The sequence below is a fragment of the Micropterus salmoides genome, unplaced genomic scaffold, assembly GCF_014851395.1.
Source record: "Micropterus salmoides isolate LMB-PRFRI ecotype aquatic unplaced genomic scaffold, ASM1485139v1 Ms_hic_scaffold_12, whole genome shotgun sequence".
In the NCBI taxonomy this organism is placed as follows: Eukaryota; Metazoa; Chordata; class Actinopteri; order Centrarchiformes; family Centrarchidae; genus Micropterus; species Micropterus salmoides.
In genome coordinates this window covers 7,307,784-7,329,334 of record NW_024040263.1, presented here as the reverse complement: position 1 = coordinate 7,329,334, position 21,551 = coordinate 7,307,784, and the positions used below count along the sequence as shown (strand labels likewise).

Sequence of the window (21,551 nt, the reverse complement as noted above, 5' to 3'; positions counted from 1 at the left end):
CAGGGAGGGGATTTATTCGATGCCATCACCTCCTCGGCCAAATACACAGAGAGAGACGCCACTGTCATGGTGTACAATCTCGCTGGAGCTCTGAAGTACCTGCACAGCATGAACATCGTCCACAGAGACATCAAACCAGAGAACTTGCTGGTATATATTTACCGTCACACCACTTTTCTTGCCTACAAATCCAGCTGCTCAGTGGGCTTTAATTGAGCGTGTGTTTTCATTTTAGGTGTTTGAGTATCCAGATGGCACCAAGTCATTGAAACTCGGGGACTTTGGCCTGGCTACAGTGGTGGAAGGACCTTTATACACCGTATGTGGAACTCCTACATATGTGGCTCCAGAAATCATCGCAGAGTCGGGGTAAAATAGATTTTATTTTCTCCCAGAACACTGGCTTTCAGTAACTAGATCTTGTGCCTGTTAGAGAGACTGATCTATGAGTTGTTGGTTGGTTTAAATGGAAACATCTGTTCTACGTACAACAGCAGAGTAGGATTCTTTTGTAATCAACCGTATGGAGATTAAAGGGAGATTGGTATTTTGCGTATTGGCACACTGAATAAAGCAACACAAACCATGTATATGTGGCAGCATAAATAGTTGTAATGGTATATTTACTTCCATATCATTATAGCAGATTGAAAACCTTGTCTTTCCAAAATGTCTATATGTTTGACTTCAATTCATTGTTTCATGTTGAGTCGGCTATGTACTGTATTTGTAACACTGGGATGATGAAAATGGTTTGCTGTAAGCTATTTAACTGCAGTTAATCCTCAACTGACCTTTTCTTTGTCTCTCCACTCTTTCCACAGTTACGGCCTGAAGGTGGACATCTGGGCTGCAGGTGTCATCACCTACATACTCTTGTGTGGCTTCCCTCCATTTCGAAGGTACTCGTCCCCAGCTCATATCATCCAGTAAAGCTCATGTTTAAACATAAATGAAATTATTTACTCATGGCACCATGTGTAGCACCGAACCAGTATGATTATGTTAAGTTTTAAACAATAAACACAATGTTGGGTAAATGTTTTAGAAGGTCAGCCACATTCTTTGTTTTTCATACCTGTCAATTATCTTCATGCATGCTACATGGACAAAAAGTTTCTGTGATTAGTCATGTTAAGGATTGTGGGAGGGATTTGATCCATGTTTAATCTATAGCACTTCACTGTTATTCTAATAACTGCATAATTGAAGGGTAGATTACAGGTAAAGCTATGTATTATTATGCATAGTGATGTACACACAGTGGAGTTTATTTACACAATGTAGAGGTATGCCATGTTCGCTGAGTGTCTGTGCGTGTCTTTCCATGCAGTGAGAGTAACATGCAAGAGGATCTGTTTGACCAGATCCTTCTGGGGCGACTGGACTTTCCCAGTCCTTACTGGGACAACATCACTGACTCAGCCAAGGTTAGGACACTGACACACACACACATAGTTTATGTCACTGTTGATGACATTATATTGATCCCATTCATTTTTCTGGAGTATAACACTAACCAATGCGTGGTCTAATCTTTTGGAGGTCAGAAACAGTTTGACCTTTAAGTGAATGCAGTGGTAAAAAGTCTTAAACACACAGGCACATGTCATGTGAACCCACATGGTTCACACTCCTCTAATGACTACTGTCTGCCCAAGGACACAGAAACCCATCCAACCCTCTAAATGAATGTCTTGTGTTAAGATGACAGCTCTTGCTCAGCATGCAGGACCAAACTGCTAATTAAACCCATTGATATTACAGTGGCCCTGTCACTGTAGATGAGTGCACAGTTATAGACACCACAGCATGCAGTTCAGTAGCTGTGCAGGTTTAAATTCAAGAACAGTTTTGACTTTGTGAGTGCAAACGAGTGCAAGCAAACAATAATACTTAAGCTGCTCTAATCAATATTTTTAGATGAACAATGTGTGAAGTGGTGCTAATATGAAAGGTTCCTATAGATTGGTGGAGCTTGTTAGCATCTTTCAACTCAATGCTTTGGTTTTATGGACTGCAACTTTAGTGTTTTGGTTGAGCCTCACTGCTTTTAAAAGTGTTGTTTAGCTGCAGCAGGCAGCTGTTCTCAGTTCTATCCAGCACTAAACAGCAGACAGACACAGTCAGCGACTAGAGGGTAAACATAGTGGAGCTTTCAGCAGCTAAAGAGCCACATATTTCCCCCAGGAGTTGATGGAGACCAAAACAGAGCTAAAAGAAGAGCGCTCAATATTGTTCATCAAGTGGCCAGAAACACGACTCTAAATGAATCCTAATGTTATGTGTCTGCAGGTTGCTTAAAACGGCAGTTGTTTGCTAGCACCTTAGCCATATCAACTTGTGTGTGTACGTGTTGTGAAATTAATGTCGTCCTAAACTGTGGTGTGATTTCTTCCAGGAGCTGATTGGAAAGATGCTGACGGTCAACGCTGAGGCTCGATACGCCGCACAAGACATCCTCTCTCACCCTTGGGTCACGGTAACTCAGAGCACTTTGTTTGTGTCTGTATTTGCATGTTTATGTGCGCACACCTCGGCGTGACTTTTGTGTATTTGCAAAAGGTGTCTTCCGTGGTGTTGCACCACTTCGCCTCATTGCATGTTTGTGTGTATGTAGGACGACGCAGTCACGGGGAACAACATGAAGATGGAGGTCACAGGTAAACTGAAGACGCACTTTAACACTGAGCCTAAGCACAACAACACCACAGCCGGGGTGTCAGTCATCATGGTAAGCACAAAAAAAGGAAATATCACTGTTCTATTTTTGCCCATTTTCTTTCCAATTTACAGCAGTCCTTTTTAGAGAGTAATCTAATGACCTTCATGAGTTTGTTAACGTTCAGTGACCTCTTAAATCTGAAATATTGAGGCGTTGCCATGGGTTTAATAGTAATGGACAAGGTGTCTAAAGCAGCTTGAACATGTCAGGCCCTTTTCCAAACATTTACTGCATGTTGGTGAATGTTTGACCCAAATACACAGGATTGACCTTCTTCTAAGTCACTTTATATGAATGTTATGCCCACTTAATCACCAGGCCAAGAATATCTGGCCTCAATCATCATCCAAGAGGATGTTGAAGACGACTTCTAAACAAGTTATGCTCTTGTAAACATGTCAGACAGGATAGAGAGATGGAATGATGGAAAAACTTGGGAGATGGGACAGGGCAGAAGTAGTAATTCCTATAGTAGTTGTATCCTTCCTTCCTGTCCATTTCAAGCCTCACTTGCATCATTTCCTATTGTACAGTTCGACTTCCTCCACCTCCTCATCTCATCAGGTCACACTACCCATCAGCCCACTCTCTTCAGTCTGTCTGTCTGTCTGAACTGAAAGCAGGAAAGAGGGGGATGGGGGGGGGGTCTCATGAGGAATTTGATTTGATCTTTGCTGCAAAGAGCCTCATTTTTTGTTGTAAATCTCATTTGACAGTTTGAGGTGTAAAAGTGGGCCCTGGCCTCGGCCCCTCCTCCTCCTCTCCATCCTCTTCCTCCTCCCTCCTCCTCACCCCTCCCTCACACCCGACCTAGGACCACAGGGAACGCCTGGAGCTGAGAGCCGGGTACAGACTTCAAACCCTCCCCCTCCCGCCTGCCTTCTTCCTTCCCAGCCATCGCCCTTCCCTTCGCCCTCTTCCCTCCTATCTATAACAACTCCCATCACCCTTGCCTTTCCCTCCCTTCCTGTTTCTTTCGCAGACACCCCTCTCCCCACCACACCCCTCCCCCGGCCGCCAGCTGCAGTAACAGCTCTCAATAAACAACTAATGTGGACCTCGCTAACACTCTCCCAACACACGCTCTGTCATGGATTAACCCCTCTTGGCTGTTTTCATACTCGTCATTCTGCTCCTTCACTTACATTTCATTGCATTTGTATTGACCACAACCTTGTAAGGGATGTGAAAATAATCGTCTGTTTTGAAGGATGCATTTGTTGAGATTATTTAGCATGTTTACAGTGCTAATGCAAGAGCAATTACATTTGCCTCCCTCTCTGCCTTACATAATTAGTTGTTAGTGATCTAATTCTAAACTGCTCCTTAAAATCAACTTTCTGTGCGTCCAGAAATCTCTAATTGGTTGTTCAGCAATGTTCCACGTTAATGGTACTCTGGCGCCACCTCGTGGAGAAAACTACACACTGCTGGCTGAGATGGATGCAAACCAATGTGGCTTTATTGCCTTGTATACAAGATTCCCCTTCACATTTACAGGATAAGGCTGACATTATTCTGTATTTTTCTTATTGTCAACAAATTCCATGAAAAGACCAAATCCTACGATGTGTCCGTCTGTCAATACTTTCTAACTTACCTTCCGTGCCTGTGACTTTCAGCCCCAGGCCATTTGGTTTCTATGGAACATGTGAATCTATAAAAATGGGTCACAAATAAAAAAAATTCAAAAAGGCTCCACAATTTCTTCAGTAGCTGAGCACACTTTTTTAGCAACCTTATCTAATGAGCAAATAGTGCATTTGTTAGGGACTTTTTCAACCTTAACTTAATATATATTTGGTGCACCAGCAGCAGGATGGTGCATGTGGGACTGACTCAAAACAAACTACAGTGCATGTTTATGAACATGCCATCCAGTCCAACAGTGTGACTTAATGGTGTGCTTTTAATACTTTAATGGTATGGCACAGACAAATAAGCTATATCTGCCCTTGTTGACAATAAGAAAAATATAGAATGCCAGCATTTGAAAAACTAGTGTATTCATACCTCACCACTGGATTCTATTGAGTGGTACGTAAATATAGCTTAGCACTCACTGACATGTGTTTCTGCTTGAATTAGTCACTTATGGAAGGTCTTACAGTTTGTTCCAACTCAGTCCTCTTAAACGCAAACGGTCATTTGGTTGGGAGTACGTTTGAATGATCTGAAACACCACATTAACACTGAGATGGAACAACTGTCCACTGGCCGCCATGCTTGTTGTGTTGACTTTATTTTGTGAAGCTGTGAGTAAGACTAGTCTCTGTCCCTTTTTGCTTCTCCCCTCTCCCTCCATTAAGTCCCTCTGATTTAGCTCCAAGGCAATGGTATGTACTAACACTTAACGCTACGCCTCGTCTGTTCTGCTGCTGAGATTCAGCACAAGGGCAAATGAGGAACATGATATTTACTGCTTTTCTGTCCCACCTGTAACACATCATTGGCTTTACTCAAGACAGAAGCACCATGTATGGATCTATTGAATGAAAAAGTACAAGTTTACTTTCTCATTTGCCCTTTCTCTACACATAGAGTAGCACGGATGATCTGATTTGCCTTCTCGTGGGGTCAGTGTACTGTGTTAAACATTCTGTCTTTTTGTTTAATCATCTTTCAGTTGTTTGTGTCCATTACCATGAGTTTGTTTCATCGTGTGTGTTGTTCATTCATAGAAATCATTAAAAAATACAAAACTGGGTCAGAAGTTTATGATTGTAGGTATAAAAAAAACATTTAGTTGATTAAATCCTATTGATCACTGCAAGAGCTAGAGTGTCACTCACAGGAAAACACAAAAGGATAATTATATGCTAAATTACTAAGATATCCTGAATTCAGTGTAGATTGACCCACAATATCTTTCTTTCTCTGTTCTTATTGGTATTATTAAAGCTGATGGTCTGTCTTGTCTGTTTTGCCAGAACACAGCTCTAGATAAGAAGAACCTCCAGCTCACCACCCGTCATCGTCCAGGGCCCCAAACAGTGCCACGTCCACCGTCGTCGACCGGCAATAAAGCCCTTTCAGTCATACCCGCCTCGCCAACAAAGTCAGGACCGGCTTCTCCAACCAAACGGGCATCACACGCCGAAGAACCAAAACCTGCCATGCGGGCATCACCCACTAAGTCTGCTCTTCTCAAAGCCCCCAAGACCACGAATACAGCTTTGCCTGCTGCTCCCTGGTCTCATTCCCCAACTGACGGTGTTGATTTCCCTCCCTCTGCTCCTGTCAGTTTGCTTCATGTCGCCCCTTCACCCTCTGCTGAAACTTTCCCCATCACCTCTTTGCCTGTTTCCGCCCCTCCTGAAATAACAGCGTCACCTACATCACCCTCCGCCCCTCCCTTCTTATCTCTAGAGACTCCCTCACCCTCTGGCCCTCCTGTTCTTTTTGCCTACACAACTCCCTCAACCCCCGTCTCCTGTCCTTCCCCATCATCTCCACCCAAACCAGCTTCTCTTTCTCCCTCTTCTCCCACCAAACAAGCTCCTTCCTCCTCCCTGGTCTCCTCCATCAAACCGGCTGTAATTTTTCCACTCTCTTCCCCAACCAAACAAGAACCATCCTCCCCGTCCCCCTCTCCCACCCATCCAACCCTGTTTCCCTCTCCTCCTTCTACACCTCCCAGATCTACAACCCCGCCCTCTCCGGCAGGCCCGCCTTCTCCCAGTCCTCTACCTGCTGAAGAGCTTATGGAGATTTAAAAAAAACACGGAAATTCTGTAGCCAATTTCACCCTCTCACTCTTTGTCTTTACATGTATGTATCAGAAAACATAGGATGAGGAGGCTAAAACTCAACCTCAAGCATTCCCAGTAGCTTTAAACTGAGCCATAGACCGCTGTGTCCATATTTTTCTCTCATTCTTATCCCACTCATTTATAGAGATGGAAGATACGAGGTGTCGATTGTATTTATTAATGGAGGATGTGGAGAAAGGGAATTAACTGAAGATATCACTGTTCTGAGTGGTTTGTATTTGGAAGTCATTACTTGAATTGAATTGTTTTATTTATTATCCCATTTTGACTGCCTGTGGCTCTTCTGTAAATAGTTATTCATAACACACACACCCCAACTGTGAACTCCTATTGCTTTTAGCAGAGAGACAGTATGTTCATAATGCAAGTATTTCAGCATATCAAACGTCTGAACTTGCTAGCCTAGCTACCCTTGGTGTAATCCAACTAATGTAACAAAACTACTCAGTATTTTCTCTGACTGCAGCCATCCCAATGGTAACCACACGTTTATTGTTAAACTCCTATTCAGTGTTACTATATACAAATACAGTGGGTTGACAAAATAAATGCAATACCTACCAAAGTATCAAGTAGCTAATGACAAGTAAGGCGGTGCTCTACTTGTTAAAAAGCTTCAGCTCTACCTGGAGATTCTGAGGATTTGTACGCATTGAAATCACACATACAAAAGAGGTAATAGACAAATGGCCGACACAAATGGCTGTTCACATTCATTTTAAAGGGTATGTTCATCCAAATTACAAAAAAAGTTTTCTCAGTCAGCACAGTGGTTTGCAACTGTTTGAGCTTGTGACCCCCATATTTCTCTGCACCAAGGCCATTTCAACCAAAGATTTAAATTGTTTTATTTACATATGTTAATGGCCTGAAGACATAAAACTGTCCATTAATTCAAAAGCAATAATCTTAAAAAATAAACAATTTTTATGTTTCTATGTTATCTTATCCCATAAATCATCTCCCAACCCCTCACATTAATCTTGAGGGGTCCAGACCTCCAGGCTGGAAACAACTGCTCTAGTGTCATTATATATAATATATATATTGTAGCCATGCAGAAAGCTTTTGGGTAATTTACCAAGGTTATGAGATTTCTGTTGCTGCCACAATATAATATAGGCGCAAAGAATTTTGTTTGTGGCATGACAACAATCTAGTTTGTCAAGGCCCCTATGAAAAGTGTCCATAGTGAAATCTGCAAATATCCAGTTACCAGAAGTAATGTTACTTTTGAATATTGTAAATGTCATTTTTCAATGCTATTATGAAAAACATGAAAAATTCACCATCTTATTGAGGTAGGAACATTTCATAGAAAAATATCTAAAAACCTGTGCAAATAAAAAAAAAAGTCTTTGCATGACCAGAGACTGCTAAAAGTGAAGCAAAAATTAAATTTGGGTGAACTGACCCTTTAACATGACTTTCCAGTGTACTACCTTTATAAGTCATGTGTCAATTTGGTAGATTATTTTGTGCACCCACAGTAACTGACAGACATGCTGACACAGTCATTCACATACTGTTTGTATGTATTATTTGATGTGAACATTTGAGTTGTACATAGTGTGAAGAACCGTAGTTGTCCACCTGAAACTTGAAGGTTTGTCTTCTTGCTTACGTGTGTCTGAGCAGAACTGCTCTTTAAAAAAAAAAAAAAAAAAAAAAAGGAAAATACACTGAACAAAATTATAAACGCAACACTTTTGTTTTTGCCTACATTCATCTTCATTGCATGCTCCCTCCAAACTTGCGACAACTGTGGCATTGTGCTGTGACAGAATTGCACATTTAAGAGTGGCCTTTTATTGTGGCCAGCCTAAGGCACACCTGTGCAATACCCATGCTGTCTGATCAGCATCTTGATATGCCACATCTGTGAGGTGGATGGATTATCTCGGCAAAGGAGAAGTGCTCACTGACAGATTTTTGAAAAATAGGCCTTTTGTGTACATAGAGAAAGTCTTAGATCTTTGAGTTCAGCTCATGATGAATGGGGACAAAAACACAAGTGTTGTGTTTATATTTTTGTTAAGTGTAGATCCAACAGACATAAAACCAAATTGTTGAGTCATTTTTAAAAACTGAATTACTTTCGGCTACGACTCTAGTACTGCACAGAAAGGATTGATATAATTCCTTTCATGACACTAGTGAACACTTTCTTCAAAATATTCATTCAATGGTTTTTGATCTGTTGGATTTACATGAATGAATGTGTTGCCAAGGTGACAGGTTTGTGCCTGACCAGTACCTAACAGCTCTTTGCTTAATGATGCCTTTCTCAAAACCAGCTTGGCAGAAAAATGGGGTTCCAAATTGTGCATCCTAAAGTTAAGTTATGTGATTTGTTTTTATTTTGTACCCGTTTTAAACTCCAAAGCATTGTCCCAGCTCCTTCAGTGGTTCAACATGCCTCTTTTCCCCTTCAGGACTTTCAGCTGCATGCATATTACTTTCCCCACTTCCTGCCTCCCTGTCAGAGAAAACCCTCACACATACACAAAGTCAAGTTGGTACATAATGTCATTTAGCTTCCTCTTATGTATATGTAGTTTGAGTAGATTTTCATAAGCAGTTTGTAAAGGGACATTTGTATGAAAAGCCAGTTTTAAAACAGGTATATCATCTGTGTCAAACTGGAGTAACGGTTTTCATTAGGTTAGAAAGGCTGCTTTTAATGTCCTACTGTTTTGAAATGACAATAAAGCAAAAAATAAAAATGCAATGAAGACTTCAAATGAAATGTTTGTGGTGAATATTTGTAGGGTGTGTGTGAGACCAGAAGTTGTCCACTAGAGGGTGCTATGTAGTCTTAGTGGTTCCTTGTAAAGAATAAAAGTAAACAAAGTCAAGTTATAAAATTCAATTTTATTGTCAGAACTCAGAACACACACAAAAAAAATTGGTTGATAGATAACAGTAGTTCTCATAACTGGAGATTCAAACCACATCAAAGAACAAAACCTTAAAGGAATGTTTCCTCAAAATCGAAGATACAAGTGGACGTTTATTTTACCGAGGACCAAAGGAATATGTCTCATTGCCATTTCAGTGCTGAATCACATCTTAACATAATCACGCATCCTGTAATTTAGACTCCTGTGATGAAGAAAAAAAAAAAAAAAAAGCCGTCAAAGAACCTCAGGTTGAAATTTAGTGAAGTCCTTCCTTTCATTGCACGTCTCACTTTCTTGTTAGCTCCTTTGGAGACGGGACTCAAAGAGGACTTTAAACATGTTGAGCTGGCTTGGGCACTATGGATGATATGATTTTATTTAGTGATTTGAAAAAAAAGTGATCTCATGCACATGTTTTTCCATCATAGATATTAACCAAGATTCCCATTTTTAGAAAGAGTGTTGACAATTTGCTTATTCAGTCACTTGGGAAAGAAATGTTGAAGGAGTTAAATCCTTGACATAGTTTTCCGCCTCTACATAAATCTCATCTTCAACATCACTGTGTGGGAGTGGGAGTGAATGTTTTTGATGTTTTTGAAGTATTAAATGATAATGCGACTGCGCTGATATGTTTTATATGAGTAGTGAGCCATGCACAGCAATGCAATCTCTTAGCAAGCACAGAGGGAATGGAGAATTTAAATATGGAGGACTACATTTAAACAGAATATATAGATATTTATATATGTATATTCCCTTGTCGTTTATCCTTCTCTCCAACACATTTATTATTTATTCAAACATTTTATATCAATTGGCTGTGTTGCCAAAATGAACGGTAGTTTAATAATTACTCCCCACATACATACCCACCAAACAAAAAAAAAAAAATCACTCACCCTAAAGCACACAAATATTTGGATTTTCTGAAGTCAAGAGAAAAGGTTGTCACTAACTCCCCACAAATCCCGTTTTTCTTTTCTGGAGGAGATGAAAATAGACTCTTACAGCTAAAAATAGATTTGTTTTCAACCGTACAGTAACATAACCCCCACCCTATGGTTTATATGAAAATTTTCTATCTGATCTACAAAATATAGCAATGCCTTTTTTAAAAATAGTTTTACTATAATAGGACAGATTTTTTTTTTCTTCTTCTTTCATTGAGATACATTCAGGATATAGACAGCAGAGTGCATTTGTTAAGAGTTCACGAACTTCGTCAGTCATGTTGCCGCCGCTGTCAGCTCAGTACCTAGTCTGGTACTCGTGGTGCCATCTGTTGAAGTCGTTGTAGAAGAGCACGATGCTTCCAGAGGCCATGCCAGTTATGATGCACCTTAAAAGAGTTATGAGGGAACATCATAAGATTCTGTCTACTACGTGTTTTTTGTTTTTAATTTGCTTTGAATTTAAATTTGAGGCATCTCTAATGCGAAATCTGCTCAACAGGTGAGCTGAGTTGTAGGCAGTGGTGCAAAGTAGCTAAGTACATTTAGTTAAACCAACTCAAGTATGGTACCTAAGTACAATATTGAGGTAACTGTGCAACAGCATAAAGTCACAATCTGCTTCACCTCCTGCAGCTACAACATTAAAATGCTGCTTACTTAATGCATGTACTGACAATCACATTACATATATAAAGTATTTTCATTATGCGTTAATTGTTGAATACTTTTATATTTAATTGTTCAGTCTAATAAATGTCAGATATTAGGGAACATGCCAATAACCTGTTTCCTGTTGCTCAACCAACAGTTCGAAAGCCAAAGATATTAAATGTACAATGATATAAAACAGAGAGAAGCAGCAAATCCTCACATTTGAAGAAACAAGACACAGGGAATACCAAGCAGTTTATCCTTCATACACTTTCTAATCACATCAGTCCTAAATAAGTAGTACAAACAAGTACATTTTGCTGCAATGCTTCTGAAGGGAAATTTTGAATTCTTTTATTGTGATAGTGTACTTTGATATTGTGGTATTTCTACTTTTTACTTAATACTTCTTCAGACAATAGTTGTAGGCATTAATATTATTATTATTTTCTACAGCCAGACCAATAAAATGGCTGATATTAGCTTATTGGACATGTACAAATATTGGTGTAAATGTCAGCTGATGTCATTGCAGTACAGAAATGAGGTTCCAGGTTGGGGGTACAGCAGGACACCCTGAGCTGCAAGTTCAAGTGCAGACGTGACGTTCCTGGGAACTTCCTTTTCATTAAATAGTTTGTCCACCAGTGAGGATGAACACACAATTTTTTTCAGTGATAAAATGTCCCACTCTCTACTGGTTGCAGTCTCTTTAAAAAGAAATTTAGGCAATCCTTATTAAAATATCATCAGGACGTTAAATGAGATTTTTTACACTCTCAAATACTGATATTGTCTTGGCCCGAAAAACCTAAACCCTACTGGTTAGGCTATACTATTTTTGTGTGTATGTGTTTGTTACCTTTGGTCATGTGACATGGCCATAGAGCGGATTCCTGCGTCACAGCCTGGGTAGGTGAACAGCTGTTTGAGGTTGTGGACCTGCCAGACAGATACTACACCTCCATCACCGCCTGTGAGCAGATACTGGCCATCACGACTGAGAAGCATGGCCTGGCAAAGAGGAGAAGACAAGTTAATTATTAACACTTTAACGAGCAGGAGAATTGCCTGTTCACTCTTTAACAGTAACAGGTCATATTTGGAGTAGTTTTCCAATGATAAAGCATACTGCACAATGTGAGATGAGACAGTGACTTCATTGCCTGACTTGCTTGATCATCTATTATCTGTCCTTAAATGCTAAAAAAACAATTCTAGAAGCAAAGCTATTCCCCTTGGAACCACATGCATAAATAGTCTCCGAAAAGGACTGGTGATCTGGGGCCAGTTTATCTCTTTTGTCAAAGTAAAGCTCATACTGCGAGGTCATGTGATCCGACAAAAGATCCCAGGTCAGTGCCGCCATCCTTAGGGGCTTTCTGTACACAGACCCTGACTTGCTACAAAGATGGTTCCCCACAGTGAGGCTCTGAGATTTACTCGTCTCATCTGCTTTTCCTGCAAACTGTAACAGCTGAATGGGTCCCCCGGGAATCAGACATACACAAATCAGGTCGTGTGTTGGAGTCTATTATGGGCCCAGTGCATAGTGGCAGCTGAAACTGAAACAGTCAGGAGCATCAATCAGTGAGTAACCGTAGCTGCTGAAATGACGAGGCAGAATGTGAATTCCAAAAGCAGCAAATGACGCTAATTTAGAGTCGTTTTCGTTTGTGGTTTTATGACACCGAAGTCGGCCGTCTTTCGGCTGCAGTCTCTTTGCAGGGATTCAGCAAGAGACACTTCAATCATCAGCCGCATGTGTGTTGAATCAGGCTCATATTAAATGGAAAAATGAAACTCAAACTTCAGTTCTGAAGCTGGAACAAGTCATTTTCAGGAACTTGACTTGGTAAGGAAAACATAAATAACCCTTCAAGAGCAGTACACAGTGAATGGACGTAGAAAGAGAGCAGTCTAAATTAAGCTAATGTTTTGTATAAAAAACGTTTGTGGAATTTCCGACCACACTGTGAATTAAATGAGCTCTGTTTCTCATTCTCATCACTTACACACTTAAGATGGGCACAAAACTTGTATTTGAAAGGCACTCACACAGACAGGCACACACAAAACGGACAAACAATGGTGCACTTGCGTGCTGCGGGGGGAGGCCTCGAGAATCAATCCAGGCAAATTCCCATGACAGATCATCATCCAAGATGGCTGAGAACAGAGCATGACTGAGTACAGCGCTGGCTTGATTTGTGTGGTGTGGGTCGTTTTTTTGTGTACAGTAATTGTCTTGTGCATCAACATTCAGAGTTAATCTGACAACACTGATAAAGATAATGCTCAATCCAGCCAATCATGATCAGTGCACTTAAACTGAAGTACAGTGAAAACAAGTAAATGGGGAAAAACCTGAGATTCATTTTAGCTGCTATAAAAATGGCCACCTTTTATTGAAAATCTGTCCCTTTAAAAACATCAGTGATTGGATTTTTGGCCATTTGGGGAGCAGCAAAAACACAACACTGACATATTATCACCTTTATCGTTGAACAAAGTTGCAGACCTACACTCACTGGTCTCTTTACTAGGTACACCTGTTCAATTGCTTGTTAACACATATAGCTAATCAGCCAATCACATGGCAGCAACTCAATACATTTAGGCATGTATATGTGGTCAAGACAACTTTCTGAAGGTAAACCGAGCATCAGAATGGGGAAGAAAGGTGGTGTAAGTGACTTTGAACGTGGCATGGTTGTTTGTGTCAGACGGGCTGGTCTGAGTATTTCAGAAACTGCTGATCTACTGGGATTTTCACGCACAACCATCTCTAGGGTTTACAGAGAATGGTCTGATAAAGTGAAAAAATATCCAGTGAGCCAAATTTGTGTGGACAAAATGCCTTGTTGATGTCAGAGGAGAATGGGCAGACTGGTTCGAGATGACAGAAAGGCGACAGTCAACTGAAATAACCACTCGTTACAACCGAGGTATGCAGAACAGCATCTCTGAATGCACAACACGTCGAACCTTGAAGCCGATGGGCTACAGCAGCAGAAGACCACAGCGGCTGCCACTCCTGTCAGCTAAGAACAGGAAACTGAGGCTACAATTCACACAGGCTCACCGAGACTGGTGACGCCTGCTTCCAGCAGGATAATGCACCATGTCACAAAGCTCAAATCATCTCAAACTGGTTTCTTGAACATGACAATGTGTTCACTTTACTCCAATGGCCTCCACAGTCACCAGATCTCAATCCATTAGAGCACCTTTGGGATGTGGTGGAACAGGAGATTCACATCATGGATGTGCAGCCAACAAATCTGCAGCAACTTCATGTCAATATGGACTAAGGTCTCTGAGGAATGTTTCCAACACCTTGTTGAAACTATGCCACATACTTTCAACAAAGTATAAGGGGGTCGATCCCAGTACTAGCAAGGTGTACCTAATAAAGTGGCCAGTAAGTGTGTCCACCTGAGGTCCAATATTCACTCTCCTTTTAGCTCTGCTTTGCTCTCAACTCCTGGGGGAAATATTTGGCTCTTTAGCTGCTAAATGCTTCACTGTGTTGGATAGTTGCTAACTTTAGCTGTCTGCTGTTTGATGCTGGGCATGTAGCGTGCAGTGGGTTTATCAAAACTTGTTTTTTGCTGAACCACAACTGCCTGATGGGGCTGTAAACAAGGTTTCAGGAGTGGAAAGTCCAAAACAGTAAAACGTTGCCGTAAACCAAAACAATAAGCTGAAAAACAGTAATTTGATCCATTATTAATATAAAAATTATGACTAGTGCAGCTTAGTTTGATAACTCGACTTAATAAGCTGTTGCAGCTAATTGTTTCTTAGCAATATTCTGCATGTCAGATAGCATACTACACAATAATGTTAAGGTACAATATAGTACCTCTGTATCTACTACTGGAGTCCATGACCTTACTGAAGCCCAGCAGGAGCCTAGAGAACTGGCAGACATGTCAGCCAGGCCAGGTAGGAGGCTGCACACAGACATTATAAATCAGTCCTGTGCCACTGGGCGGTCAAACAAGATGGCCGATGGCTCTGTAGGAGCTAAGATGGCTACCCGGGCTCGGATGACTAAAAAATTACTCTAGCAGAAACACATGCACTTTTAATGCCCATATTTCCTACTACTTTTGGGGAACGGTGGGTGGATTTTGAGGCTGGGGAAGGTAAAAAGTTTAATTTATGGTGCTGTTAATCCCGCTGTTACACAGACGAAGGCAGTGAAAGAACTACTGGAATGGTTACACTGCCTGAGTTATACTAGTACTTAAAAGACTGTAATCCATTCAGTATGGCTTCTGTCACTCGATTCCGCTATTAGACTAGGATGCCGACTGTTAGCCCGTCATCTAACCTCTGACTCAGACCCTTATAAATTCACAGTGCAAACATTCTCTCTCACTCTTCCTCTCTCTCTCTCTAAGTGGATACTGCAGGCCAGGACAAACACTTATTTATCCTGGAGTCATACTGTGCTGAGGCTCCGAGGGCTGAGAAGATTGATTCCGGTATGTACATGAGTGCACTAAATACTTTTGGAGTCCCAGACCAGAGAGGGGTGGAGCTGGGGGGGGGGGGACTCCCACAGCCTCAATCTAAGATGTTAGGACTTTCTTAATGCCATCTGACATGGCTGGAATTTACAGCAGCAGAGGAGAGCTGACAAGGCCGGCAGTGGCCCACACTGTTCCCAAGTCGCAGCTTCGATGCTTTAGAAGGACCTCTTGGAAAAGCATGAATCTCTCCAAGCATTTAAAACATCATTAGTTTCTCTTAAAGACCCAATGAAGTATTCTGCAGCATACAAAATGAACACTTTCCCAGTGATGTTAATACAATCAATCAGCTTTGTCTGTGTGTGCTCATTAATCACGCCTTATACAAGTTATATTTGTTGGCTGTGTGTAGGAGCAGGCTGGTTGGCAGGTTAGAAGCCTGGGCACGAGAGGTTTCTTAATAGGAAACAGGCGTGTGGCTGTCTGTCAGAGCTGGCTTACATTTCCCAGGCCAAACGGGAAACAAAGGGTCGGGAAACCAAAGGCAGTGGCCGCTATCTTGTGTCACTCTAACCACGAGGGAGGAAATGTGGGAAATGGGGAATGTGTCGTCCTGCGCTGGAGGGTAGTTAATGGTGTTGGTGTCCAGAGCTGACCACTCTTCAGGAATGTTCACTACCACTGCCGCCGACGCAATTTGACCTGACAACAGAGCTGTGGATCAAAAGGACCATTTCCTCTGGTGTATGCATGAGAAAGGGAATAAAAGAGTCGTGAAGCCACAGTTCGCCCCGAAGCATGCCGACCCCTTACCTTTCTCAAATCTCAAACCATAAGAAAGCCTTTAATCAGTGGGAGGTATTTCTACAATGATGTGGCACAGACATACACGTGCAAGCAAGTGCACTTTTGCATGCATGCTCACGCAGACTTCTCACCTTGATGCTGTCTTCCACCTCCATGTGTCCCAGCAGTTTGCCATTGACACTGAAGAGACAAAACTGTCCCTTGTCGTAGTAAATCACACAGTTTCCCTCAGTGGAGGACTGGATGAGACGAGGCCGCAGGCAGCGCTCTGGGCCGTCCAGGGTCCGCAGAAGGTCCCCATTCATGGAATGGATCAGACAAGGACCCTCTGAACAAACATAAGAAAACACGATAAGTGAAGGCAGAAGATAAACTCGTAGTGGCTCTTATCAGGTGATTATTTTACTTTAATCAGTGTCTTACAGTTGTCAAGTACACACATATATTTTGTATCCTATTAATAAAGTCTGACAGACAAAGCTCACCTTTGCAGCCACTGATTACGAGACCCAACTCGGCACACACACTTGCACATGTCACTTCACAGTCATGGCCCGTTAAGATGGCCCGCGGCATGGTAAACTCTGCTAGAATAATACAAACAAAATTGTTTTGTATATTTCAGAGAACAGCTTCACAAGTAAAAAGGAATTACCACTTTTGGTCACTAGAGGGAGTGAAATAACTTGAACTTGAGATGAAAGCAATTCAATGTAGCAGAAAAGCATTATGAACCACATAAAAAGACAAACAATCATGTATGGAAATCAAAATGTACAATGTCAAAATTTATTAATTATTTCATCTTAAAGGAACTTTGTTTTTTTTATGTGAATATGTGCTGTAGCTTGTTGCTCAGGATTTGAGATTCTCATTCATGCTCCCTTTCTAGCACTTGTCACCCTCCGCCTCTCCCCATCTTTAAAACCTTCACTCCCTGACTGCCTTCACTGGATCCAGATGTTTCTGCACTACAGACAGCGAGAGAGAAAGAGAGCCAGCGGGAGCGAGAGTAAGTTATGGTTCAACTCATGAAGTTTGTGTGATTTTGTTTTGGTTTGAGCTGTCGGGGCAAGCGACAAAACAAAATCGCCTTTTTTTCTCTGTCTGCAACCACATGCAGACTTGCATGGAGTTTGGACTTATTATTATCATTATATAATACTTTGACAAATATTGATTGTTAATTGCAGGCAGACGCTTTATCCAAACATTTGGTCAAAGTGTACAACAGTATGTAAATATATGTAGGTGTATGCAAGTCAGTTGAGCTGCATGTGTGTACACATAATGACCCTGCACTGGGGCTGCATCCCTAAATTGGAGTGTGGAGTTCATTAGGGTTTCATGTCTCTGGGAGGGGGCCTTGACTTTAATGACCCCATCTTCTTTGCTGTCAAAGGTCAAGTTCAGCACAAAAAGAGGAAGACGGGGCAAGAACACTCAGTCCATGATTCATTTTTAAATACTTCATGACGCTATTTTTTCCAATTATTTTTTTGTATCAACTCCAAATGGCTTGAGGGCAATGTAATTTGAGTAAAATAGTTTCCCATATAACTAATTACTTAACTAACAGTAAATGCAAGTCATATACAATACTTTTTGTGATAAACTGAGGTATTTTCAAGTACTTTTGGAAAAGAACAGTAGTTTCTTGCTGACTTGGGCAAAGTATCAAGAGTTCGTTTCACTCTTTAATTCAATTATAAGACATAAAACGTAACACAGGTTCACTAATAAGACAGATACTTCCCCACCAAAAGCCACAGCTACTGTTAAACCTTAATTAGATTTAGTAAAAAGACTCTGCACAGGCCATGCTGCTCAATGAACCCCCTTGTAAAAAAGCAAACCAGGGGACAAGCTAAACTCTAGTTAAAGTCTAGCACATACAAAGAGGATGTCAGCAATGTTTCTAATCAAACAAACAAAAAATCTAATCCTTACATACAGTAATTAGATTACTACAGATAAACAAGGGGATACTTAAATCAGTAGATTCTGATGCATGTATTGTAAGTAAACTTTTTTTTATTTACAGATAATGTGCAATTTATGATAACAAATAAAAACAAAACAGGAACAACAGACTAAAAAAAACCTAATAACTGACCACACATTTTCTTAATGCCAGTCGATTGTCTCAATTCCCTACATCTCTTCTGTCCACATTGTAAATACATACCAGCCTCCTTGTCACAACAGGTCGGCATCCTTAACGTCAACATTTCATTTAGTTAACTGATTAACATCCTCAACGTCACTAAAAGCAAACTTATGACCTACAAGCCTGTGGATTAAAGCATGATGTTGGATTTTGCTCAGAGAAGATCAATAAAGCTGATATATTGGTGTATCAGTTAACCTTTTGAGCCTCTACCTGCCATTTGGTTTGAATTAGCGCCACATCTGATTACAATCTTATACCTGTATATGACTGAAGCTGGGACACTGAGGAGGGTATCATCTATCTAGGCAAGTGTGGACAAGGGGTGTGTGTATGTGTGTGTGTGTGTGTGTGTGTGTGTGCAGATGGACTTGATCCAAAAGCCAGTTCCAGCTTGGACCCTGTTAAAAGTATGTAAAATCGCCAGATTTTTTATGTTCTTCCTCTTTTTTTATTGTCAAAGAGTAATGTACAAAGCATTGAAGTATCCACTTAGCTAAAATGCAAATGAGTATTACACTGTTGAGTTTTAGTCATTATATTCAGTTGTTTGATCTTTCTTGCTCAAAAGCTGTTGCAAGCTAAACCTTTAACAAGGGATTAATGAGATTTAGAATTTCACGAGCAGATTTGATACCGAATCCAGATTCAATTAAAGAGTTTGTTACTGAACCACAAACATATATGTGCACAAGTGTGTATGTCTGTTTCTGATATATACAGTATAAAGATAAATACATACATACATGTGTGTATGAAAATGTTGTGCACCTGAGAAGTATCCACACCAATCACAATATCAGTTATTCTGAAACATCTGTGCTGAATTTTCCATCAAAAAATATTTTTATCTTCAATGTTCACTTTATTTAAAACAGAAATACATTGTAACGTAGGTGTCTCATTGAACTAATGTCCCGTCTCGGACCAGCAGATGGTAGTGGTGTCTGTGGAATCTCTCTGCTGCTGTGCAGGGCAACATATGCCTGCAGCTGGAACCAAGTGTGCATAGGTCAATGTGTACATGTGCATTTCAGCCATTGAGAGGCATTTGTGGCAAGCTTATTAAGTGTTAAGGATGTTCATAGGGTATTATGGATGAAAAGGAATGTGTGTGTGGTTGTGCGTGTGTGTGTATAACATGTGTTCTTATACGAGTATATGTGAAGACTAGCTTGAAAGTGTTTCGTTTTTGGAAGAGGAATAAAGAAATGTCTTCTGTCTGTATCTATTCTGTGAGTGTGTGTTTGTGTACACAGCAGAGCTTCATGTCTGGAAGAGCCTCCTGTGGTCTGGGGCAATGGAGCATCACATTGTGGTGGTGAGGGGTTGGGATGACGACTGCTTTGTCTGCTCCTTTAGCTACAACGTGGTAACTGCACTGAGCCGACTGAGGTTGACACACACATGCTTATGCGAACATGTGCAGCACATGTATCAGTACGTACACAAAGAACTCCCTTGGGCATATAACAATTTTATAAATCAATAATAACATTTTTTTTTCTAAGAAAATATCCAGTTATTGTTATACTTAAGTAAAATATCAGTATTGTTTCAGTTATGTTAACAACAACTTTTTGAGGATAATCAAAATAAGACCATAATGTGTTGCTGAAACGTCAGCTATTGGAATAAAATCTATGTGCTATATTCATCACCACAAAGTGCTCCTGCTTTCTGACATGTCATAATAGTTATGTTCTCTGTTGAGTAAAATAAAGCAATCAAAATGAGAAAAGCCTGATTTGAAATGGGTACACACACACAATTAAAATGTGGTTTACGTCAAATCACATTTTTCAACTCACGAAAATATTGATCCTTTTCTTAAGAAAAGTTTGAAAATCCCTGTGAATTAACTTTTGGGAATTAGAAAACATTTGTCTTGTCTCCAACATGCCACTTTTGAGTTAAGTGACAATCATGTCTGCTCTGTCCTTTAAATCAAAAGCCAATGTGGCTTATTAACCAAATCACAATTTGTCATAAATTTCAGCCCATTTGTAATGGATCACTTTACAACATGTAGGCCAATCTAAGCTGACCGAATTAGCACCGAGCAGTCTAAGGGCTGAGCAATGTGTGTGCGATGCTTTGATCATGGCTAATGCCATATGTTATGGTAACGTAAGGGAGGCCCATGACATTTTTCACTTTTATCGACTCGAATGACCCCGTGGCCCTCGGATGGTGGTGAACTTTCATGTGCTGGTCGACGACCCCCAACATCACATTTAACGTCTCTAAGTGGCCCTCACTTTCACTCACATTAAAGACAGATTCTCTCTCTCTCTCTCTCACAAACACACACACACACACACACACACACACACTCTGGTCTCACAAACTCACACAATCTCAAACACATTATCGAAAGCTGCTCATGGTGCAATGGTGCTGCGAAATCCAATCTGTATGCAGGAGGCCTGGCCTGGTCAGACGAAACTAGTTGTTACTTTACAGAGGGAGGCCGTAAATCACACGGTCACAACTGTCTGGGAGAGTGAGCACTCAGAGAATACCCGTGTGTGTGTGTGTGTGTGTGTATGTGTGCGCGCTCACACATTGGGTAGGTATGCCTGTGTACTTACTGCCTGGGTGCTCTCCAATGCTGTTGTGCTTTCCATTCCAGTACCACAGCAGCAGGGTGGCATCTCTGGAGCCTGAAAGGACGTAGCAGTCTCCTCCGATGTACGACTCAGAGCGAGCCAGACACGTCACCACGTCACGGTGCCCAAAGACTATCTGTGTCAGTTTGCCTGCAAAGGCCCACAAATATACACATGTTCTTAAGAATCAGTAGTCATTGATAAACTGGATTAGACAAAAATGAAATGATGCATTTATAAATATATCACAATGTTTGAATATTACTGTTATACTTATTTTCATATTGCACTTTAATAGCAAAAACTATTAGTATAAATGTGTTGCTAAATGCAGTACTTTGGATCTCCCCACTGTGTATTTGTTGATCATCTGCCTGCTTGGCTAGTAATGCTACAAGATCTATACAAGATCAGACGTCTACTAATTCCCAGTCAAGAATAAATATTTGTTCCAACTCTGTGTGTATTAG

The 21,551-nt window shown here is 40.8% G+C and overlaps 2 protein-coding genes across 5 annotated transcripts in view; one reads left to right on the top strand and one right to left on the bottom strand.

Moving 5' to 3' along the window:
• The window catches only part of dclk2a (doublecortin-like kinase 2a), a 44,534-nt gene extending 36,364 nt beyond the window's left edge, over positions 1 to 8,170 (top strand). Inside the window, 7 exon segments of the mRNA XM_038713123.1 lie at positions 4 to 150; positions 236 to 369; positions 825 to 902; positions 1,334 to 1,430; positions 2,402 to 2,482; positions 2,621 to 2,734; positions 5,656 to 8,170. Of these exon segments, the coding sequence (XP_038569051.1) occupies positions 4 to 150; positions 236 to 369; positions 825 to 902; positions 1,334 to 1,430; positions 2,402 to 2,482; positions 2,621 to 2,734; positions 5,656 to 6,441 (1,437 nt within the window). The 3' untranslated portion in view covers positions 6,442 to 8,170.
• A 1,182-nt stretch (positions 8,171 to 9,352) lies between these two features.
• Positions 9,353 to 21,551, bottom strand: part of lrba (LPS responsive beige-like anchor protein) — a 180,832-nt gene continuing 168,633 nt past the window's right edge. For 3 of the 4 annotated variants that reach the window (XM_038713117.1, XM_038713120.1, XM_038713118.1), the window contains exons 52-56: positions 21,064 to 21,231; positions 16,785 to 16,886; positions 16,431 to 16,627; positions 11,871 to 12,022; positions 9,353 to 10,743 (exon numbers count right to left, since the gene is read on the bottom strand). In XM_038713117.1, the coding sequence (XP_038569045.1) occupies positions 10,653 to 10,743; positions 11,871 to 12,022; positions 16,431 to 16,627; positions 16,785 to 16,886; positions 21,064 to 21,231 (710 nt within the window). In that variant the 3' untranslated portion in view covers positions 9,353 to 10,652. The remainder of the gene's footprint in view (positions 10,744 to 11,870; positions 12,023 to 16,430; positions 16,628 to 16,784; positions 16,887 to 21,063; positions 21,232 to 21,551) is intronic. The other variant, XM_038713119.1, reaches the window with a different exon arrangement.